At 41.1% G+C, this 25135-nt stretch overlaps 1 protein-coding gene across 2 annotated transcripts in view; it reads left to right on the plus strand.

Annotated features, from left to right (window-relative positions):
- The window catches only part of Rpap2 (RNA polymerase II associated protein 2), a 78081-nt gene extending 57295 nt beyond the window's left edge, over positions 1-20786 (plus strand). For both annotated transcript variants that reach the window (XM_008826830.3, XM_029560496.1), the window contains 2 exons: positions 17555-17704; positions 20463-20786. In XM_008826830.3, coding sequence (XP_008825052.1) covers positions 17555-17696 — 142 coding nt within the window. In that variant the 3' untranslated portion in view covers positions 17697-17704; positions 20463-20786. The remainder of the gene's footprint in view (positions 1-17554; positions 17705-20462) is intronic.
- The last annotated feature ends 4349 nt before the right edge of the window (positions 20787-25135 follow it).

The raw sequence follows: 25135 nt of genomic DNA on the forward strand, positions 1-25135 counted from the left end.
GAATGCTCCATGTAGACCAGGCTGGCCTTGATTTCATAGAGCTCCATCCTCCTGCCTCTGCCTCCTGAGTGCTGGAATTCAGTGTGTGTGCCTGGCTAATTTTCTTTTTAAATTGCATGTATTTATTTATTTAGTGTTGAGGGGTGCACATGTGCCATGATGTACTTGTGGGGGGTGAGGAGACTATTTGTGAGAGAGTTGGTTCTTTCCTTCTACCAGGTGAGTTCCAGGTAGACTCAGATCATCAGACTTGGTATCAAGTACCTTTACTCACTGAGCCATATTGCCAGCTATGTTTTTTTTTAATTCTTATGATTACAAAATAAGTGAATATTTTAATTTTTAAAATGTTTCATTCAGGGCTGCATGGTAATACAGAGGCAGGTAGATCTCTGTGAGTTTGAGGCCAACTTGGTCTACGTAGCAAGTTCTAGACCAGCAGGGCTATATAATGAGATCCTGTCTCAAAACAAAAAATGTTTGTTGAAAATCTTGAATCCAAATATTGCTGTTCTTTTTATCTTCCAAGGACTTACTGTTTCATCTTCTGTGGACTGATAAAATAGAAAGAGCAGTCCATCACCTAATAGGTAGGTGTACTACATGTTATAGCTATTTATAGATAAATGGATACAGTTCAGGAGAAGTGTTGGTTTGTATCTAACCTAGGCTGGCCTCAAACTCCAAATCTTCCTGCCTCAGTCTCCCATTGCTGGGATTACTGGCATGCCTCACCACACCTAGCCTTTAATTAAATATTTTCATTTCAGTGAACAAATATCAACAGATTAACATTCAAAGAATTGTCCAAATCAGTCATGGTGGCACATGCCTACAATCCTGCTACTTAGATGGCAAAGACAGGAGGATCCCATCTGTCTGGTCTGCTTAGCAAGTACTGGCTAGTCTGGACTACAGAGTAAGGTCCTATTCAGAAAAAATATATTTATCAAATATTAATGGGCCCAAGTAGAAATTTTTACTTTTGAGGCTTCCTTTAACAAGTTTTTCTAAATGCATTCTATTAAATAACCTTACAAGTTTAAATGAAGCTATAAGGAGGAAAAAATTATATTCTCAGATATATTGAGTTCTTACTAAATTCAAGATTCTGAATTTAGTATTTTTGCCTTTATTGACTTTAAACATTTCTATTAAGTTATATATTATAGAGTCTTAACATATTTTAAATATCCTTCCTATGTCTGTCTTCTTATCCCATCCTGATCATTCTAGTTAACAGTAAAATCTTACAGTTCTTGGCGATGAAATTCAAATACTTGCATTTTGTTCCTTGTTTAAACAGTTTTGCAGAGTTTTAAACACATTATAAGAACAAAGGGTGAAAAAAAGCCTAAAATTATCTGGTTCTCGTTTTTGTGTGTCCCACAGCCCATCTTAAGTGGAGAGTTTGGGAGTTGGCTGCTGCCACTTTGGGATAGCCTATGGATTCTATGCCTTAAAAGATAGGGAATATACACAGCTTAGCGCTGAAAATCCAGTGCAGCAGAGGCTCCTGGGGAGCTGCAGCAGAGTGGTTAACACCTGCAGCTTCTGGAGAGATGAAATCACATTCCAGTAACTGAATTTTCTTAATTCTTTCACATTTTGAATTATTTACTGATCTTCTTTCCAGTGAGTTTAGATTGTGATGTTTTTCTTCAGCTGCCGTCAGTGGTAAATCACCTGCACTGTAAAATGTGTCACAAGAACAAATCAGTTACCAGTTTATAACTTTTTTAGTATTTCCTTTTTCTGTGCAGAGAAAAATGCAGCTCATTAAAACATTTAAAATAGAATTTAAAAAAAATAAAATGCCACTAATTCTGTTCTGATAAGTTTATGTGTTAAGGCACATTGTTATACACTGAAAATAACAGAGTAATACATATCTTTTTCCCCAGGAAAATAATGTACTTTTAAATTTTTTATTTTTATTTTATGTGTATGAATGTTTTGCATATATGTAAGTGCAAGCCCACAAAGCCCAGAAGAGAACATCAGACCTCTTGGAACTGGAGTTGTGGATGGTTATCAGCTACCATGTGGATGCTGGGAACCAAACCTCAATCCTCTAGAAGAACAAACAGTGCTCTTAACTGCTGAGCCACCTCTCCAGCCCCATAAGTATGTACATTTTTAAAAGACCTTTCATGGGGCTGGAAAGATGGCTCAGTGGTTAAGAATACTTACTGCTCTTGCAGAAGACCCAGGTTTGGTTCCCAGTACCCACATCGGGGCTTACAACCATCCTTAACTCCAGTTCCAGGAGATCTAACACCTTCTTCTCACTGCCATGTGTAATGTATGCACATGGTGCACTTACATGCAAGCGAAACACTCGTGCACATATATCATTGATACATTAATGAACAAATGCAAAGCATTTGTCTATATTAAGATATAGATGCTATTTTTTAGAAATTGTGTATTTTTGTGCATGTGTATGTATCACATGGAGGCCGGAGGCCGACACCGAGTGTCTGTTTGATCATTGTTATCTTATTCGTTGAAGCAGGGTCTCTCACTGTCAAACCAGACCTTGCTAACAAAAAAAAGTAAATAAATAAATAAATAAATAAAACAAATCCATTAAAAAAATAAAAGACCTTTTATATAATTGAAAGACTGTAAAAAAAAAAAAACCCATGTCCCATGTTAGATAAGGAAGTAGAGTTAGTTAATACAGATTTCACTTTTGAGAACTTTGATAAGAGTAGGAGAGTAAGATAGCTCAGCAGGTAAAGATGCTTGCTGCCTAACCATACAAGCCTCATGTGAGTTCAGGCCCCAGAGCCCACTTTTTCTCATTTCATTTCTGTTGCTATTATAAAATGCCCTGCCAAAAAGCAGCTTAGGAGAGAAGGGTTTATTTTAGCTCAAAATTACTCTACAGAGTTGTCCTCTGACCTCCACACACATACTGTAAATAAATAAATTTGTAATTGAAAGAGTAGGAGAGACTCATTAGCAATAATTTGTTTGGGATGGAGGCTTAAGTTGATTTGTACAGCTCAGGGAAGGAATGAGTTAAGAGAATAATTGAAGCTGAGGGCAGGGTGTGGTATACAAGATGGAGCATGGTCTCAAAGGATGCACAAGGAAACAGGATGATGGACAGGAAGGTAGAGCAGCTTGAATAGGAAAGCAATACTACAATTCTGGGTCAGGAAGGAAGGGACTAAGTGAAGAACAGTGCACATTCGATATATTCATAAATAAAAGAGAAAGATTTTTAAGCCAATAGCTGTGTTTTTCAGTGAAGCAGGATATGAGTTTGTGTTCTGAGGATAAGTAGTGGAGATGATCCAGAAAAGGGGCTAGCCAAGACTGACCAAAGACTGACAAGTGATGCTAAATAACCTAGTGATGACGAGACATGGATGTGTGATAGCATTAGTTGGACGGAGCTCCTTTCTCTCCTACTCCCACCCCTAAGCTCTACCTCAGTAGTGTGCAGCCATCTTGATGTAGGAATGGGAAAAGTGAGTTGCAGCATTGATCTTGGGTTGCAGTTTTGCTGGGTAGGATAGCTAAGCTAAAGAAGCAAAGATTCAGAAAAGTAATAGCAAGAGATTAGTTCAGAGCCCAGCACTCAGGAGGCAGAGGCAGGCAGATCTTTGTGAGATCCAGATTAGTTAAGAAATTTGAAGAAGGGACTAGGGAGATGACTGACTGCTGTGAGTGAAAGTGCTTGCCATAGGTTGGGCATGGTAGTGCAAGCCTTTGATCCCAGCACTCCAGAGGCAAAAGCAGGCGGATCTCTGAGTTTGAGGCCAGTCAGGGCTACAAAGTAAGACCCTGTCAAAGTGCTTGCCATACAAGCATGAGGGCTTGAGTTTGAATTCCCAGAACCCACATACAAAGCTAGATTCAAGGCATGTGTCTCTAATCCCAGTGTTCCTACTCGAAGATGGGAGGTGGAGACAGACTTCTGGAAGGTCAAGAGCCACTAGCCTGGCATATGGGGGGCGGGGGTGAGACGACCGTGACACAACAGAGTCTCTCAGAAGATGGAAACGCAAGAAAGAACAGATACCCAAGATTGTCAGATTGTCCTCTGGCCTTCACTTGTGCACTATGGTATTCTTACACCTTCATTCATACAGATGCACGGGGCGGGGGGCATTGAACAAAAATATATTTGATAAAGGACAGTGGAGTTATTGAGAAACAAAATTGGTCATCTCGATCAAGAATTTCTCAAATTGTATCTTCCGTTCTGATGTCTCTCCCAGGATACAGATCAAATTCTTTTTGCTATCATCTCTATTTGGATATCCTCAGGGCACTTGAGACTCAAACTGATCTTCCCTTTCAGTTGCCCCCTGCTTACTTTTTGTGGTATTTGCATCTCCTAATTACCCAGCATTGGAAACTCACTTGTCAGCCAGACATAGTGGTTGAAGACTTTAATCCTAGCACTAGAGAGGCTGAGACAGAAGAATTGCCAAGAGTTCAAAGTCAGCCTGGGCTACATAGTGAGTTCCAGGCCAACCTGGGTTCCAGTGAGGTCCTGTTTCAGAAAAAAAGGACGAACGCTGACCTTTTTGTGTATGTGTCTCTTTTTTTCTTGCCGATTATCTCCCATATCTAATCACTTCCTTTGTAGTTTTTTTTGGTTTTGGTTTTGCTGTTGAAGCAGGGTCACACTCTGTATCCCTGGCTGTCCTGGAACTCACTGTGTAGACCAGGCTGGCCTCCAACGCAGACCTGCCTGCCTCTGCCTCTCAAGTGTTGGGATTAAAAGCCTGTGCTGCAGCCAGGCTACAGTTTGTTTTCTCTGGTTGTTTCCTCCATCCCTACTGTTACCAGTGTGCACCAGCCTAGACTGCTGTAGTTTATGGCCTTCCTAAACAGATCTGTTTGCCATCTACCTCTTTACTCCGTAGTCCATCCTTCCAGCTATTAAAATCTTCTCACTAAAGCTAAGCTCTGGCTGGGGGAGAAAGGGTTTCTTAAAAACATAGTCAGAAAGCCTCTCCCTACAATGAATGACAGTGAATACAGAGACCCATGGCTGCCCAAGATAGAATAAATGAGGGTTCTGGGCCCAGCCCTAAACAAGACACCTATACCACCCCATATAAAGCTCAGGGAACATTGCAGAAAGAGGGGGCAGGAAGCCTGTAAGAGCTGAAAGATGGGGTAAAGGGCTACAAAACACCATTCTCTAGACTCAGCACAACTTTTGCAGTCATTATCCTACAGCTGTAGTTACACCTACAGTGGGCCCACACAAGGACTGGCTGTCTCAACAATCAGTCATGTAAGAGGGAGGGCTCACAGGGCCCTAGCCTCTCTTTATCTGAATTATTGGCTACTGATAGATTCTGAGTCAGGGGAAATCACTGTCTTTAGTTGTATGCCCTCTGCTGAGCCCACCAGGCTCCAACAAATAGCTCCAAACCCACAGTCACACAGACAGCCCTACTTAAACCCAGTGGGTCATAAAATGAATAGGTATGAACATGAGCTCTTATGGGTTCATGTTTGTGAGGAGGAAGAGGAGTGAATGGGGATGGTGGAGATGGTAGGGAGGTAGAGGGTAAGAGCGGTCAGAATGCATTGTGTCCACATGTGAAATTGTCTAGCAACAAATTTAATAAGAAAAAAAACTAGTGACTTCCTAACTCCAACCACATCATTTTGCATAAAATTCAAACCCCTTCTATGGTGGCCCCAATCTTCATATATAACTTATTTCTCTTTTATGTCCTTGCGTTATGTCCACTATCTCCCTTGCAAAATCTGATAGGACTATGACTTGTGTTTGAAATGCCTTTCCTTTTTGGATATGTCTAACCTATCAGTCAAGGCCCAGTTCAGTATCACCTACTTCCTAGATGTCTTCCTTACCCTCTGCCTTAGGTAGAATAATACCTTCCTTATTTAGACTCCTATAAATAAGATGCCTATTTTGGATAGTATTACCTTCTGCCTTGTTAGTTACTTATGGAAAAATATTTCCTTTACTATTCAGGAAGGGTCTCACGTTGTATCCCTGACTGACCTGGAACTCACTATGTAGACCAGGTTGGTTTCCAACTCATACAGACCTGTCAATAGATATAACAAATGATTACACTTATGAAATTTATTCAGTCAAAAATTCAGGACATAGGTGTCCTAGAGGACAGTTTATAGTTCCTGCTATTTAAGGAGGCTAAGGTAGGAGGATTGTGTGAGCCTGAGAGAGAGAGTTCAAAGCCAGTCTGTGGGGGGAAATATATATATCAGAACTTCAAATTAGTGTTTCTCAATCCTGGCCACATCTAATGTTGATACATTAGAATCACATCAGGAACTTTAAAGATATGTGTTAATGATTGATTCACAGATTTTGATCCACTAGTCTTTGATAGGACCTGGACAGAAGGGGTTGATGATGATGTTTTTAGGTTTCCTAAGTGATTCTAATTTATGCAGGAAGAACTGAGAATCACTGCTTTAACTCTAGTGCTTATTTGCGTGCCAAGTAAAAACACAGTTAATCAGCTGACTTAGCTGTGTCCACTAGGATTTGCTTAGGTAGAGTATACAGGTGGAAAAGAGGGTAAATTAGAAGCAGTATGCCTGTCAGTTTTCATTAGCATGCTTGATTTTGTGATGACAGATTTCAAATTTTATTTGAAGAACACCACAAATGGGTCTTTGAAAAAAATCATAAGACCTACTCAGTTCTCAAAATGAATCAGACGTGTGAGCTAGTGTGGTCTAGTGGTTAGAAGTGTAGACTGTGGGAGTACTTCTGGGGTTATTTACTCATCTTTTACTGGCTTACGTGACCTTAAGAGAGTCGCCTGAGCCTCATTTGGAGTTAACACCTGCTGCAGCTTCACAGAAAGGCTGAAGACCAACAAGTTAGTCTCACAAAAAATAAAATAAATCTTTTTACAAATTTGGAAATCAGTGTGACTTCTTATATTTGACTACGTATTTGTGATTCTGCTACAAAAGGAATAGCTAGGGTAGGGGACTGGGATCTTAAATAGAAACAAACACATTCACCACCATGCATTGTAGAGTCTCTGAATATTCAACTCAGCCCTGACCTCTCTGTGTTTCCTTGTCAGGGCTAAAGCCAGGTTTACTTTAAAACATCAACAAAACACAGAAAACAGTACATGAAGTAGTTACCCCAGCACACGGCACAACCTGTGTGATTATATGCAAAAGGAAAAGCTCTTCAACGTAGTCATTTTGGGGACTGTTAGCCCAGCTGACTGTTTTATCTGGAGAGGAAGCCAGATGCCACAGGCTCCACAAACGTTTTTGGATGCTCACTGCTGGAGTTGAGTTTTTAACTCAAGAAACAGTGAAGTAGAGAAAGAGTGATGTTAAATATGAAATTTGAAATTCTAATTATTTGCATCCTAAAAAGCCCTAAATGTACAAACAAAATTCCTTGTGAAAATACATACCAGAAATTTTTTATTACTTCTGAGAGGCATTTTGCAGAATGTCTAGGGTTTGTGTGAGCCTTCAACTTTCTGAAAATAGGTGACATTTTGATCCTTTGTTACTGGTCACAGCTCGCCTTCGTTTCACTTTTGAGTGTGAGTGAAGGGTGGTGAAGAGAGGTATTCTGTCCAACCCTCTGTCATTTAGTTCTTCATGTAGAGAAGGGCAAATCCTAGCTCGTTTGGTAGAAGATGACAGAACATGGGTAACTATGGCCATGTTACTTTGGGGATGAAGGTATCCATTTTTAGTATAACCCTGGACAAATGCCTTGCCCTCTCCAAAGCCATGGGAACTTCACCTATTAAAAGGAATACCTGGATAGGTTGAGACTGAATCACATGTGAGAAAAACAGGTGGTGCAACATCCTAAAATAACACTGCAGCTCTACTCCACCTTCTATTTATGGGTTGTTGGGTTTTTTTTTTTTTCAGTCTTTTTGAGACAGGGTCTCCCTGTGGCCCCAGCTGTCCTGGAACTCACTATGTAGACCAGGCTGGTCTTGAACTCATAGAGATCCACCTGCCTCTGCCTCCCAAGTGCTGGGATCAAAGGTGTGTGTGCCACCACGCCTGGCTACCCCCACCTTCTAAATGCCTCACTTCCTGTGCCTCAGCTGGATGTGGCAGTGCATGCCTGTAACTCAGGAGACCAGGAGGATCACAATTTGGAGTCAGCCATTTGAACTTCATAGTGAGACCTTATCTCAATTTTTTTAATTAAATATAAGAAAAAGTACTGCATCTGTCCCAGGAGGCTTTTGGTTTTGTTTGATTCTAATCCTACAATTCTCAGGTGTTATGTTTTGGTCTTATATTTTGTTGTTTGGTATTTTGAAACAAGGTCTCACCCTACTGCCCAGGCTGGCCTTAAACTCTGGCAGTCCTCCTGCCTCAGCCTCCCGAGTCCTGGGATTATGGACATGAGCCACCACTCCAGGATTTATGTGTTTGTTTTAACTGCTGTGGTGATACATGCCCTGTTGTGTGTGTAAACGATGACAGTATATCTACCTAAGTCCCACTTGCTGCCTCCTTCCCAGGTCTAAATTCTAGGGAATGAGGAGTGATCAAAGCCTCTCTTGTACGGCCAGTGTTCAGCAGTCATTGCATTACCTTTATGCATAGTAAGCAGCAGAACTCTGTATGAACCCAGTAATTTCTCAAATCTGATGGGTAAAAAATGTGTGGCTTCTCACTTCCTGTCCCTTCCTCCAACCCTAAAACATACAGAAGCATGCTCTCTGGTGACATTTTTTTTTTCATCTGTTCTTTTTCTGGTGACATTTATTCACAGAGAACCTCACAGTTCTTTCTTCCAGTCAGATAATATGTATGAGAGCAGGGCAGTGATTCAGTGTCTTTTTAGGACAGCTTATGGGTTTGGGTGGCTAGATTTGGAAATCAGTGCAGACTCTCCAAAAACTCCCCAGGAGAGAAAGTTCCTGCTTCAGACTACTTTTGAGGGTCAAGTTGGGAGAAGGGTATCACTACCTTTTGGTTTCAGGCAGGTGTGATCTTCACACATATCACCTAGGGCTGTTGAGGAAGTGCTAATTCAAACCATGCTGTGATTTATACTGTTCTAGGAGTTCCAGTATGGAGGCCCCAGCAGTTTGAGTGCAGTGAGCGAAGCAAGGGACCGGAATTGGGAGGCCACCAAAAAAATCCAAGTTCCTTACTTTTATTGCCCTACAGATGGATAATAGAGAGTTCCATCAGTTGTTTAATTCCAGTTGTTCAACAAACCAAAATGTTAACTCTTGATATCAGTCTCTCTGGTGATAGCATGCAAACCCATGACTTATGGGTAACTTCTGAGGCTTAATCAACAGTTTGTACAGCTCTAAATACTTAATGTTTTGTTTTAAATGCCAACTTTAAATTAAAAGTCCCTCTGTTGTCATGCCCAGGCTTCTAACCTCCTCTTTCTACTGTATGTAGTAATTCCTGTTAGCCAGATGTTGTTTGATAGCTCGGCAGTAACAATGGAGGTGCTTGTCCCAGCCTGACTTGATTCTCTCTTTTTGATGTGTAACATATGTGGAGCAGTCAGCTAAAGGGCTTATCAAGAAGATGCTGTGTGACTCTTGGCTTTTGGCTCTTGTTGCCATGCCACTTGCCATATGGTAAAGAACTGGCTGTAGAAGCCTCTGTCTTCAGAATTGAGATTTGAACCACTGGACTTTCCATGAGAAGATTCCTCTCTTCTTTGTGATTTAATGCGTTGCAAGATTCTATTACCTAGTTTTTCCAAATTATTATCTTTCAGTATATAGATTGTGCTAACAACCCTTTTAGTGTCACCCTTATGTTTTCATTCATACCTAATAAATTTAAGCACTAAAAATTTTTTAAATTTGTCATCAAGCCAGGCGTGGTGGCACACACCTGTAATCCCAGCGCTTGGGAGGCAGAGGCAGGCAGATCTTTGTGAGTTCGAGGCCAGCCTGGTCTGCACAGTGAGTTCCAGGACAGCTGGGGCTACAGGGAGACCCTGTCTCAAAAAGACCAAAAAAAAAAAAAATTGCCATCAATCATATTCTCTGCTCATACACATAAAATAAAAATAATAAAAAAAATTTTTTTAAAAAGTGCTCATTACTCTTGCAGAGGACCCAAGTTTGGGTCCCAGTGGCTTATAATCGCCTATAACTTCAGTTCCAGGAGGACTCAGCCCTCCTGGTCTCACAGAGATCCGCCTGCCTCTGCCTCCTGAGTGCTGGGACTAAAGGCTTGTGCCACCATGCCTGGCTTAAATGAAATTTTTTAAAAGAAAAAAACGATTTACAAAGAGAAGTAGGAAGTTGAATTTGACCCATGGACCCTTGTTTGTCCTTGGACCTATTCTAGTACATTGAAGAGTGCTAATGTGGGGGAATAGCAACTTCAGTTCTGTTTTATTTTTCTTTTTTTTTTCGAGACAGGGTCTCCCTGTAGCCCCAGCTGGCCTGGAGCTCACTATGTAGCCCAGGCTGGCCTTGAATTCACAGAGATCGCCTGCCTCTGCCTCCCAAGTGCTGGAATTAAAGGCTTGTGCCACCATGCCCTGCCTCAACTTCAGTTCTGAAGTCATTCCCCCAAATTAAGAGAACAATTTGGGGGTGGGAAGATGGATAAATAAAATGTTTAAGAGGCACCTCAGAGGAGAATCTTCAGGATGGCAACTAGCTGGACATAAAATTAAGGGTGACTGAGGAAGGATGGGAGTGCAGCTTAGTGGTGAAGTGCTTGTCTAGCACACACAAGGCCCTGGGTTCAGTCCCCATCTCTGCAGACATAACAACAATAAGACATCTGAGGTTGGCACACGCAAAGCACTAAGATACCTGAATGTTCTGATAGAAGAAGGAAGTCAAATCAGGTTTGAATATGATTCATTTGTGTACCTCCTGAGTATTCCTACAGAGAAAAATCCTGAGAGAGGTTAGAGGTTTTAATGGTTGATAGTCAAAGACAGGATGCGATGTAGACCAAAAAGGATCATAGGGAAACCAGCTTATCATTAGTGAACTAGTGAGAAAACCTGAAGGAGAGTATAAAGAATCAGATAGAAGAACCATGGCTTAGAGTGCCACAAAAGCCAAAAGGAGAATTCTGGAAAGAGGAGAGGAAGTGCTGTCACATGGAGCATAGTCATCCAGGAAGAGAACAGAGAGGCCTTGAGATGTGGCAGTTGGGAGACCATTATTGACTGTGAACACAGCAGTTCCAGTAATAAGTCTTTGTTCATTTGTCATAGTGCCTGATAAGCACACAGAGGGATTTGTAGTTTACAGAGGCCTCTTCTAAGGTCACTCCTAGCAGAAGATGACTGAATGGAACCCTATCTCAAACTCCATGCACTGTCCCTCTACTTAGGTCGGCAGACTCCAGGCAACTCTATGACACCTGTCCTTGGGGCAATAGGTTCCCTGAAAAGAATCCCAGCAGTTTATTAGTAGCATCTTTTATAGTAGCTACAGCTAAATTTTATCATTAATCCAAATCTTAATAGCCTGCTAAAATGTTACCATCTTGATTCATCTGTGTGAACAGACACGGTGCCTCATGCTAGAGATAAGTGAAAATTTAGAAAGTGCCAGATTGGAAGTGTGAGTCAATTGCTGCTATTAAGTAATGAAACATGTTAAAGTAGAGAGGAGGAATTGGGAACACATAAAGATTTCATTTATAGTCCGTATACCCTCTAAATGTAAGTTACTTTAGAAATAGAAATCATACTTCTCCTGAATAATTTTTAAGATCATACCATTAAGTCAGATTTTCAGGATTTATAACTTTTCAAAACCAAACTTTCTTTTTTGTATTCAATTGCCTGGTTTCTAGAGAGGATAATTTTCAGAACAAAAGACAATTTTTATACGACTTTCCAAAAGTAACCCACTGGGTGCACAGAAGCTATCAAAGTATATGTACTCATTTACACCTCACCTTTGTTCCAAAAAGAATTTCAGTAAGCTAATAAATATTTAAAGTTCTCCTTATACAGTCCTATAATGATTTGCCTTTTATGTTAGAGACTGGGGTGGGGAAGAAGTCTTTTCAAAGGAGACTATGAGGGGATAAGTAGTGTTAAAGAGGATGTCTTTGGTTAATTTCCAGGAGTGTAATTACACAGCACACTTAAAGCTCAAGTGTTAGAATCATCAGGAAGTCCCACCCCAGCAGCCTGAGGATTGCTATTTGTCTGCTCTGTGAACTGTTACAGGAATCTCCAGATCCACATTAACATTCCTGTTGCTAAAAGACTTTGTGTGTTTCCTCCAGAAACACTTCTGCCTGCCAGCCATGTGCTGCTTGCTTATTCAGAGTTCTTTCTCTAAAGGAGATGTAAACCATCCTCTTTTGCATGTTCATTGAGGGCTTAGTACACATTAGACAAGTGAAGATCAAGTTTAGAATGTTCTAGCCCACACAGAGTGGGAGCTTGCACACTGGCTAAGATTGAATTTGTCTGATAACTCACTCAGGTTTGCTGCTTACTGTCTGTGTGACAGTTACTTGTTCGGTTCTTGCATGTTTGTTACCTTTATTTTGTTGTGCATAAAAGGTGGTGAAGGGTTTAGAGAGATGGCTCAGAGGTTAAGAGTATATACTTCTCTTTCAGTGGACCTGAGCTTGGTTCCCAGCACTGACATTGGGTGACTCACAACTATCTGTAACTATGGCTCCAGAGGATCCAGTGCCTCTGGCATCCACGGCACCTGCATACACATGCACATACTCACAACAGACACACACATATTCACATAATTAAAAATAATAAAAGTAAATCTTAGGCTGGGCATGGTGGTACACACCTTTAATCTCATCACTCAGGCAGAGGCAGGCCGATCTCTTGCCAATCTCTGTGAGTGTGAAACCCTCCTCTGTGGCCCCCTGCCCTGGACTCCTGAGACCCCTGCCCCTCTTTAGGAATAACGGCTCTTTCTCGTTTGATTGCTAGGCTGAGAGTACAAACTGCACTGACCCCATTTTGACTAGTTGTTTCAGGCAAGCCTGGACCTGTCCAGACATGTTGTAATCTCCACCTATACCCCCACCCCAGGAGGCTATAGATCAAGCAGGCCCAGGCATATAGCAGCCTTGTAAGGTAAGAACAGCAACTTCTGGCCTCACAGATAACATTCAGTACATTCCATAGCTCTGAGGGTAGCACCGGCCAATGAGAAACCCCCAGGACTGCATCCCTTGTAACCAATCAATTCAAAAGTGTGTTGGCATATGAGCGCGCGCACTTCTTGGACCAATCAAGATGTGACTGTGTTATTTCCCTCTTCCCTTGGTCTAAAACCTATAAAAGGCTTCCTCCCCCTGCAATCGGGGCTCTCAGCACAGATCCATTGCGTTGGTGAGGTCTGAGAGCCTGAGCTTAAGCCCGAATAAAGACTCTTTGTTCTTGCATGCCCTCTGGATTCCGTGGTTATTCTTGGGGGTCCGTTCTCTGGGCACAACATGAGTTCGAGGCCAGCCTTGTCTACATAGTGAGTTCCAGGCCAGCTGGACCTAGAGGGAGACCTGTGTTAAAAAAAAAAAAAAATTAAATCTTTACAAATGGGGAGATGCAGCCATACATGTCCTTGTACAGTTGAAGAAGTCCTATGCTCAGACTGAGTACAGAGTAAACACTGGTAGGTTGTACACAGTAGATGGTAGTTGATATTATAGTCATTGTCATAATGGAGAGGTCATCTGCAGTTTCCAGTTTGAACTTTATAATAGTCATTTAATAATGTACATAAATATTACTAGACCATTTTATAACTAGACCCTAAGCTTTGAGATTCAGCTTGCCTCGGATCATACAGACATTCCAGACAAAGCTAGGCTTGAGCCTGCGTTGTATGAATAGCTTCCCTTGAGCTTGCTGTTAGGCTGGGGGTTAAATAGGCTTCTTCTCGGGAGCCAGCCCCAGAGTCCAGGTGGCTTCTGAGTGTTCTGAGAGTTCTAAAGGCAGGTCCAAGCTTAGTAAGAAGAAATCCCTGACAGGTAGGGTTGGCCATGAGCCTAAGAGCAAGGAGCAGAATACATAGGTGCTTTCTTTTTTTCCCTCCTAGGTAGATTCTCCTAACCCTGGTTTTCTTTTTCTTTCTTTCTTTTTTTTTTTTTTTTTTCTTTTTGGTCTTTTTGAGACAGGGTCTCCCTGTAGCCCCAGCTGTCCTGGAACTCACTATGTAGACCAGGCTGGCTGTGAACTCACAGAGATCTGCCTGCCTCTGCCTCCCGAGTGCTGGGATTAAAGGTGTGCACCCCACGCCTGGCAACACTGATTTTCTTTATAAACAAAGCTTTTAGGTTAGTTTGAACACATCTTGTATAAAGTTATTCTTTTATAGGTTCATTTTAGCCTTAATAGTTGCTGGAGAGATGTTAATGTACCTAAGTACTGTCTAATGTATTGAGAGAGGGCTTCTCTTACACTCTTCTTCTCCAGCTTCTCACTTTGCGCTCTTGCAGGGGCACACAGATTGAGACATCAGATAATCACCACTTATTTCTAATTTTATGGATAACTTTAAAATTTTGGGTTAAGTACTAATGGCACTTTGAGAAGTAGTTGAAAAAGTTTTGTTTTCATATATGAGCTAAATTCTATTCTTGAATACAATTTCTGGAGGTTTGTTATTGTTGTTGACTTCTAGCTTTATTCCATTGTGATCAGAAAAGATGGATATTTCCTTTTTTTTTTTTTAATTTGTTAAGGCTTGTTTTGTGAGCTAATATGTGATCTATTCTGAAGAAGCTCCATGTGCTGATGAGAAGAATTTGTATTCTGCAGCATTGTTCTGTAAATGTCTGTTAAGTTCATTTGATAAATAGTACAGAGTACTATATAATGCTGCTTGTTCTTGGTTGGGTGGGGAGACTCTGCCAGTTGATAAAAGTGGGTATTGAAGTCTCCCACTGTACTGGACACTTGTCTCTTCTTGTAGGTCTGATAGTGTGCACCAACATTAGATGCATATAAATTTACCATTTTTAAATTTTCTTATTGAATTGACTCTTGAATTCATTACTCGTTAGAATGGCCTCTTAGAGTTTTTGTTGAAGGTCTCCTTCCTCAGGTGAAAAGAACCTGTTGCTTGCTTTGTGTCGGGTTTCCTTCCTTTCACTTTGTCTGTCTTTACTGGTGAAATGAGTCTTTTCCAGGCAGCATATTGTTGGGTCTTGTTTTTTGTCTGTCTGTCTGTTTTGCTGTTACTTTTTCGTCTTGCTAAGTAGCCCAGGCTGGCCTCAAACTCACAATCCACCTGCATTGAGCTCCTGAGTGCTGACTTACAGGTATGTCAGTAGGCTTTATTTTTTAATCCATTTAGACAGCTTGTGTTTTTAGTTTGTTTATTTCTATTTAGCAGAGTTTTATTTGTTGAAACAGGGTTTCACTATGTGTCCTAAGCTGGCCTTGAAATCATGGGGATTGCCTGCCTCAGCCTCTGCTGTGCTAAGATATCAGGCAAGCATCAGCATAACCATCTCAGTCTGTATCCTTTAAATGGAGAATTTAATCAATTTACATTTAAAGTTATTGTTGTTAGGCAAAACACTTAATACTGTTGTGATCTACTTGTTTTGAATAATCTTTGTTCTTCCACCTGGTTCTTGCTAAACCCAAGCCAGTGAGTGGAATGTCTGTGGACGCCCAGACATGGAAATGTGCAGGTGTCTCTCTCTGAACCCTAGGTTAGTCCAAACTCCTATAACAGCTGACTTCTCAAGATGGCTCCTGGCATGGTACCATGAAGGAGCACTGGGAAATGGTATGGGACCCTTTTCCAAAGTAAGGCTACTGTGCAGATTTCAGATTACTTATTCAAGGGTGTCTCGGTCCTATGAAAATGGTCAACTTTCTAGTACTAGAATTGCCAGTATCCACACAGATTGTTTTCTGGGATTCTTCCACCCTTACTTTGGCAAAAACTCCTTCATCCCCTGGCTGTGGAGCTGGGGTAGCAGTACAAGACTGTTCTGTTTCCCTTACCTTGTTCCCGTTCCAGGTATCTGTGTCTTGCAAGGTTCCAGTCTTGCTGCTCTCCACTGTTCTCCCATGTCACTTACCTCAAAATTCATACCTGTTGCTTTGGCTCTTTGGGGAGGAAGGGGTGAGTGCCGGGCATTGCTGTCTAGTCAGCAATCTTGAATCTCCTATATTGCATGCTTTTAAAGATCTTAGCATTGGGGATGTAGCTGAGAAGTAGAGCTCTTGTCCAGCATGTTCAAGGCCTTGGCTTCAGTCCATAACCTTCTCGAAAAAATTGTTTTAAATGAAATAAAAATCTTGCATACTGGTTACATTTCAATGAAAATTAAAGTTTCCATTCTGTACAGTCAATCTTGATATTTATCAGAACTGATTTAAGAAAAAAAAGTATGAAATTGGAATGAAATACCTTGTAATATGTAATTTGTATATTTGGTGTTTCGATAATTAAAGTGTTATAGTTGTTTTTTTTTTTTTGAAAAAAAAAAAACAACTATTTTTTGCCAGGTGTGGTGGCGTACACCTTTAATAACAGCACTCGGGAGGCAGAGGCAGGCCAGTCTCTGTGAGTTCAAGGCCAGCCTGGCCTACATAGGGAGTTCCAGGCCAGCTGGGGCTACAGGGAAACTGTCTCAAAAAGGCCAAAAAAATAAGTAAACCTTCATTTTTGAGAATTTCATAATGAGTGTTGTATTTGCATTATTTCCATCCCTCCCAGTCTCCCTCCAGGTCCTGCCGCACCCCCAACTCCCTTTCAGTTTTTTGTCCTTCTTTATAATTGTTACATATACCTACATACATTTATAAATATGCACATGAGAGTATATAATGCGCTGAGTCCAATTATTGGTGCCCATGTGTACCTGTGTTTAGGGCTGCCAACTTGGGACTGATTAGATAACCTCTCAGGGAGCTAGTCCTGGGAGAAAACTGATTCTCCCTCCCTCAGTATTACTTGATTGCCTATAGTTTTTCATCTTGAGGTAGGATCCTGTAACAGGGTCTCCCTGTAGTCCCAGCCGATCTGGAACTCACTCTGTAGACCAGGCTGGCCTTGATCTCACTGAGATCTGCCTACCTCTGCCTGCCAAGTGCTGGGATTAAAGGCACGCACCACCACACCCAGCTTATTCAGTTTTTTAAATGTATTTCTCTCTCTCTCTCTCTCTCTCTCTCTCTCTCTCTCTCTTGCGTATGCGCACGCCCTTGGAGGTCTGGGTAGGGTGTCTGATCCCCTAGAGCTGGAGTTAAAGGTGATTATCATCTGCCTGATGTGGGTGCTGGGATCTGAACTCAGGTCCTCTGGAAAAGCAAGGAGGGCTCCTAACTGCTGAACCATCTCTCCAGCCCCTCATAAAGCAGAATTTTTGCTGGCATCATGAAGAATGTGTTATGAGATGCTGGCAGGCCTGTTGATGTCTTTCCTTATTTAACAGCATTGATCTTTCAGTCTTCTCCTGAGACTTGTTAGTGAAGCTTTTCTCTGGGAATTTTGTTGCATCAGAGAGACTGCATCCCCTTCAGGAAATTCTCCATGCTGGGTTGAAGAGGACTGCCCCTCGGCCCTTCTCGTCCTTCATACACATTTACTACTGTTGGTTGTTTCAGATTGATACCTATTCTTGGCATTCAGAAGCAGTCTCCAAACAATGTGGTATTCACACAGTTTTTAGCCACCCTGCTTACAGAACTACATTTGAAGAGTGAAGATCTTGAGAGTTTAACCATTATATTTAGAACCAGCTGTTAGCCAGAGAGGTGAGTTGGATCATATTTTACTTTTTTCTTTGTTACCTATGTGAGTCCCTTTCATATTAGATGTGTGTGTGTGTGTGTGTGTGTGTGTGTGTGTGTGTGTACACGTGTATGTATTGGGTGGAGCCGTATATAAGGTGTGGGGGTATGGGTGGTTGTGCCAGCACATGCATGTAAAGGACAACTTGCAGGAGTCAGTTGTGGGGATTGAACCCAAGGCCTTGTGCATGCTTGGCAAGTAAGTGTTCTACCATTGAACTATGCCTCAGCCCCAAGTTTAAAATTTTGAAAACCAAGTACAAACCTCAAGGTGGCCTCAGCTTGTGAAGGAAGGGCATGATGTCCATAGTCCTCATCTGCTTGTCACTTCTGTCTACTTTCACTTTGTGCCCAGCCTTGCCAGCAGTCTGCCTCTTGCATTCCAGGACATTCCCACTATCAGTTACTGACCTCAGGCCATCCTGTGCATCCTATGTAATAAGTTTCCTCCCAGGAAATAGTAGTTCCCTTCTATCTTCACAGCAGGGATGCACCGTGAGCATCCTTGTCCTGTTGCCTCTGACAGTGAAGTTACCCCCTACCTACCCCTAGCCAGAGCTTTAGCCATCTCAGGTGCAGATAAACAGGTAAACGTCACGCCTGCCTTTGCTGAGTCTTAGCGCTGCTCCCAGAGACACTGCTCAAGTCCTTGCCTCTTTCAAACTGCCCGTCAGAATGTCCCCTAACTGCACCTCTTCCTCCTCATTTCACATGCTCCTCTTGTACTCAGATAAATGCAGATTTAGTGTCATTATCAAAAAATTATTCCTAAAGTACAAATGAGACCCTCTCAGGAAGGATTTTCTTTTTTTTATTCACTCATTTTCTTACTAAAGCTATACACACATATCATAAAATAAAAGTTAAGCAACACTTAATTCCTTGTATAATAAAAAAGGAAAATCCCTCCTTTACCTCTGCCTCTAGACCCTGGAGCATCCTTGATACATACAATTTTATATTTTCATTTTTAGCTTACTTTTCTTACATTATTGTGTGTCTGTGCCTGTGCACGTGTGCATGCTCGTGCATGTGAATGTTTGAGGACTTGTGGGAGTTGGTTTATACCTTCCACCATGTAAGTCCCAGGGACCAGCCAGCCCTTATACTAAAGATTTATTTTAAATTATGTGTATGTGTGTCTCTGTGTGGGTATATGCACATGACTACAGGTGCTCTTGGAGGACAGAGTGTTGGATCCCCTTGGAGCTAGAGTTACATGCAGTTGTGAGCCACCCAACATGGGTCCTGAGAATGGAACTCCGGTCCCTGCCAGAGCAATTAGTGCTCTTTTTTTTCTTTTTACATTTTATTTTATTTTATGTGTATGAGTCTATTGCTTGCATCTATGTAAGTGTACTTATGTCATGCAGTGTTCATGGAGGTCAGAAAAGGGTGTCAGATTCCCCTGGAACTGGAGTTATTGGTTGACTAACTGGTTGATAGCCACCATGTGGGTCCTGGGAATTTAACTCAGGTCCTCTGCAAGAGCAAACAGTGCTCTTAACCACTGAGCCATCTCTCCAGCTCCAGTGAAAACAGTCAGTGCTCTTAAATACTGAGCCATCATCTCTCCACTTACATTTACTTGTATTATTTGATTTTTTTTTTTGTCTTTTTGAGACAGGGTCTCCCTGTAGCCCCAGCTGTCCTGAAACTCACTATGTAGACCAGCTGGCCTTGAACTCACAGAGATCTGCCTGCCTCTGCCTCCCGAGTGCTGGGACTAAAGGTGTGCGCCACCACACCCGGCCTTCAAGTAAACTTTTAAGTACTCAGGAAGGATATCTGAGCAAGAAATCTTTGCAGGAAAGCAGGAAAGGGAACTGAAGTATAGCCCAGTGGTAGGGTATTTGCTTAGTATGTGTGAAGCCCTGGGCTCCATTGAGGAAGGAGGGGGACAGGGGGAGACCAGCAACCCATTATCTAATCCTGTAGAAAACAGAATATAAGGAATTGGTACTGTTATTCCCTCCCAGCATATACTTAGTGACTTTTCAGGTGAGTGATATGAGGACCCTATGAATCAAAGGGTTTTACTTAGGGGCTAAGCTCAGGCTGGGTATAAGCTCACACATTTAAAGGTCCATAAAATATGGTGAGGTTAAATATTCTTTTATTGAATGTTGGATCCCATTAATTAATCATTATTTGTTAGTTTGTTGCACTTATGTCCACTGGTGGGAAAGTTTATCAAACATATTGAAAACATACAAGGCTTAATTAGAATCCTTCTAGACCTGCTTTAATTAATGGATACCAATTAAGAGTCACTTTAATTAGCATATTTTAAATTTGTGTATGAACAGATGGTGGTCAAGTGGTTTTGAGAACTTCAACAACTGATGTTTTATGTAGACGTAACAGTTCTTCTGTGATCACTGTTTACATTGTCCACTCGCTTGAATAATCAATGGTGTATCCTGCCCCAGAGTCTGTCAGTATTAGAAAAGATTATGAATGAATGAAATCTTACTACATAACTTTTCTTATGTAGATTTTTTTCTGTTTGCATGATTTTTTATAAACCATGGCAAAGAGGGTTTGTATAAAAATTCTGACAAGGGATGGGACACACAAAAGGGATTTTCTTTGAGTTGAATGCAAAGCTAGGTCTCTTCCAACCAAACCACTATCAGACATTATGGGGAAGAAATGGAACAAACATGGGCTATAGTAGCTGATAGTAGGAGGTTTATTCAAACTGTCTTTTGTTTTCCAGATATAACTCAGGAAGACAGATGATGAACTTCTCTACACTAGAACTGGGACTCCAGTCAATGATGGTCTGGTTATGGGTGACTGGTGACTAGCTTTGTTCCCAGCAATATCTTTACCTTCTGAGTTTCAGCCCATGAACTTGGAGTCCTAAGTGCAGGAAATTACTTCCTCAGACACAGAAGAACCATTACTCTGGCAGGAATAAGCAAGCCCTGCCTCCCTAGCTACTAAACACAGGATTTTTATTTGAAAAGGAAAATTGAAGTCTTAAATTGAAACTTGAATGCATATTCAAGAAAATATAATGACCTCTAATTTTTCTGGATGATTACTGTCAAAAATTTTTTACTTGTTATTTTAACCTATTATAAACTCTGTCATCTAAATAACAGCAAATAATTAGGTCAATAAAGGTGATCTAAGATAAAACCCTTTAGCCATCTAGCCATTCTTTTTCAAAGCTGACTATCCTACTGCATAACCTGAGCAACATGGTTAACTCCCAAGTCCAAAACAGAATCCCAGAACTTGTTGAAATCAAGAATTTCTTTTTAATGGCATCTGTTTCAAAAGAGATAATCTCTAGAATCCAGATCATTTCCCAAAGTGCATATCAAGGATGCAGGTAGCAGGACCTCCAGAGAAGTTGACAAGGTGCCTCAGACAACTTGGGGGACTTGACTGAAAGATCAAGCAGGGAAAAACATAAAATTAGACTCATACTCTTGAACATTGGAGAAGAGGGCAATTGTCACTAAAGCCCTGTGATGGAAAGGGGCCAGGAAACAGGTTGGGGGTTGGGGGATGCTCAGTGGACAAGAGGTGGCGATACACGGTCTCTGCTTGGCTCTTCCCCTAATTAGCTCTGTGGCCATGCCACCTAAACTTTCTAGACTTGAGTTTTGTTTGCTGACCATTAGGCAGCAAGCTAAACTGTCTCTATTGGAAGGGACTGCAGAGACTGAAATTCACCACTGCCCTGTTGTTGCCCTGTTGTTCTGTGATACTTTTGATGCACTTTCATTTCATCTGACAGTGCACTAGAACTAATCAATTCAGCAGACCCACAACAAAATCAGTATACAAAAAAACAGTTGTGTTTTTGCTTGTTCACAATGAAATACCAAAAATGAAATTAGGAGGCTGGAGAGATGGCTCAGGGGCAAAGAGCACTTGCTGCTCTTCCAGAGGACCCAGGTTCAGTTCCCAGGGCCCATGTCTAGAGCTGACAGCTACCTATAACTCCAGCTCGAGAGGGATTCAGTGTTCCAGTGTCTCTGGCTTCTACATGCAGTTGCACTCACTTGTGTACACACACACATAATTAAAAATACAATTTTGAAAACTGAAATTAAGAAAATTCTACAAAGTGTGGTGGCACTTTCCTGTGATCCCAGCATTCAGTACATGGAGGCAGGAGGATCTTGAGTTCAAGGAAAGCCTGTGCTACAATAGCAAGTTCCAGCACAGCTGAGCTACACAATAAGAGCCTGCCTCAAAAACATTTTTAAAAATCAAGAGCATTCCATTCATACCAGAATCAAAAAGAATCAGGAATAACTCTAATAAAAGAAATATAACTTGAATAATCAAAATTATGAAACACTGAGAGCAGTTTTAAAAAGCATACAGAAGTGTAAACACTCCATGTTAATACTTGGAAAGGTCAGTATTGTTAAGATAGCAGTTCTCCTCAGAGTTCAGGCAGTGCCTATCAAAACAGCAATGTGACCCTTCAGCCCATGAGCACAGTATGTGCTGATGGGTGCTCAGAGTCTGAGGTACTCTCTTCAGGGTCTTCATAAAGTCGATCACAGGTCACTGAACCGCAGTCACATCCCTGTCTGGTACATTAGAACTTACTACTTCTAAGTTTTGTTCTACTACTTCCTGTGTCCTTCCTCCCCTGTACCCTTAGCAGCTTCTGGTAATCATCATTTTACATTCTGATTGGCTTTTTAAAGCATCCAGAGGGACTGGAGTGATGTCTCAACAGTTAAGAGCACTTGCTGCTCTTGCAGGGGCCCCAAGTTTGGTTTTCAGTGACCTCTTCTGACCTGTGGGCACTGCATGCACATACATGCAGGCATAAAATACACATAAAAATAAATAGGTGTAAAACATCCAGGTATGAGAGAGAGCACAGTACTTGTTTTTGTCTGGCTTATTTCATTTAATATCCTCTGGTTTCATCCATTTAGCTGCACCTAACAGTATATCATTCTTATGACTGAATAATATTCCATTCTGTGTACATATTGTATTTTCAAGTGAAGCATGGTAGCACATGCCTGTAATCCCAGCGCTTGGGAGTCTGAGATAGGAGGATCTTGAGTTTGAGTCCAGCCTGGGTTACATAGCTTTCTAAGGAACCCCCAAAGTTCTCCATAGTGGCTGGACTGATTTACCACCAAGTGTGTAAGCATTTCCTTTTCTTCACATCCTCAACAGCACAAGTTCAGTGTTTGGTAGTTTGGTTGGCTGCTTTGTTTTGTTTTAGAGGTGTTGGGGATGAACTAGGGCCTCCTACACGCTAGACAAGCACTCTATCTCTGAGTTACATCCCCAATCCTGTGGTTTTTGTCTTTTAACAAAATGTAGCCATCCTAACTGGGGTAAGAATTCCTTTGGGTTTTGATTTGCATTTTCCTGAAAGCTAATTGTGTTAAACACTTTTTTAAAAATATTTAAGGGGATGCAAATGTTAAATTTTTTACTTAACCATTACATACTATGCACGTGTCAGATCACCAGATTGTTTCCTATAAATTTTAGGGTCAAGCATGGTGGCATACATCTTTAATTCTAGCACCCAAGAGGCAGAAGACCTATAATAGTAAAAAAATTTTCACTTTTTATTTTTACTTTCTTTGATTTTATTTTGAAATAGGGTCCTCTATGGTGAAAACTGACCCCAAACTCCTAATAGGTTCACAGGAGGCAGAGGCAGTATATGACAGATACCTGCATACCCATGTTTACCACACCACTATTCAACAGTGGCCAAATTAGGGAATCACTTAGGTGCCCATCACTCAATGAATGGATAAAGAAAGTGTGAGACATATTAGATGATAGATAGATGATAGGTAGATAGATGATAGATAATAGATAAATAGATGATAGTAGATAATATTACTTAGTCATGAAGAATGAAATCATATTTACATGTATATGGAACTGGAATCATTTTAAGTGCAATAAGACAGACTCAGACAAATATATTTCCTCTGCCATGCAGAATCTAGAGTTTAAAAGAGAGATAAAAATGGAAGAAAAATTATTTGAGAAGAGGACTGGGGTAGCGCCTGGAGGTCAAGCAAGATTAATGGAGTTGTGTGAGTATACCAAAATATGTTACACACATGTATACAGTCATAGTTACACCTGTAATTGTGTATAATGAATACTCTCATAAAAGATTACTATTAAAATGCAATATACCGCTACAGTGATTGTGATCGTATACATGGATACAGATCAGTGGAACAGGAGACTCCAGAAATGAACCCATACATTTTTGGTCAATTTATTTTACACAAAGATGCCAAGACAGTTCTGTGAGAAAAGATGATCTTTAGGATATTTGGATGTATCAAGCAAAAAAGATTTAAGTCGTCACCACTATGCACAGAAGTAAACTCAAAATAGATCAGAGGTATAAATGTAAAAGCTAAAACTATGAAGCTTTTAGAAGAAATGAGAAAACATTGTTTTAGTTTTGGGAAAGAGTTAAAGTATGGGAAAGACATAAAAGTACAATCCATAGAAATATTACTGAGTCGGACTTCATCAAAATATAAAACTTTTGCACTAGAAAAACACCATTAAGGGGCTGGGATGTGGCTCGGTGGGCAGTGTTTACCTAGCATACACAAGGTCTGAGTTTGATTCCCAGCACCATATAAACCCTGCATAGTGGTACACACCTGTGGTCCTGGCATTCTGGAAGTAGAAGCAGGAGGATCAGAAGTTTCCTAGTCTACATAGTGAGTTTGAGGCCAGTCTAGTCTACAAAAGACCATTGAAAAAAACCACCAGCCACCATTAGGGCTAAAAATATACTTCAGCGGTAGAGTGCTTGTCTGGCATGCACAAGGTCCTAAATGCTCTGTACCACTCAGGTACACACAGACTACAGACTGGGGGAAAAATAGTTCAAAGCATGTATCTGATAAAGGACTTGTATTAAGAATATGTTTTTTTTTAAGTATTAAATCTCAAAAATAAGACAATAATTAAAATGGGCAAAAATCTAATGCAAAGAAAACAGGCGGCTTAACGTATGAAAAGGTGTGTACCATGAACAGTCATGATGAAAATAAAGTCAAAACCAAAATTGGAAACCACTTTGTACGCATTAAAATGACTGTGCTACAATGGAAAAAAAGTGTTAATGAGGATTTAGGGAAACTGAGTCCTGATACACTGCAGGAAGAAATGTGAAATGACGCAGTGCCTGTGGAAAAGTTTGACCCACCCTCCCTTCCTTCCTTCCTTCCTTCCTTCCCTCCCTCCCTCCCTCCTTCCTTCCTCCCTCCCTCCCTTCCTTCCTTCCCTTCCTTCCTTCCTTCCTTCCTTCCTTCCTCCCTCCCTCCCTCCCTTTCTTCCTTCCTTCCTTCCTTCCTTCCTTCCTTCCTTCTTCGTTCCTTTCTACTGTCCTTTTACTTTTTC

The sequence above is a fragment of the Nannospalax galili genome, unplaced genomic scaffold (genome assembly GCF_000622305.1).
Source record: "Nannospalax galili isolate Female #2095 unplaced genomic scaffold, S.galili_v1.0 scaffold451, whole genome shotgun sequence".
NCBI lineage: Eukaryota > Metazoa > Chordata > Mammalia > Rodentia > Spalacidae > Nannospalax > Nannospalax galili.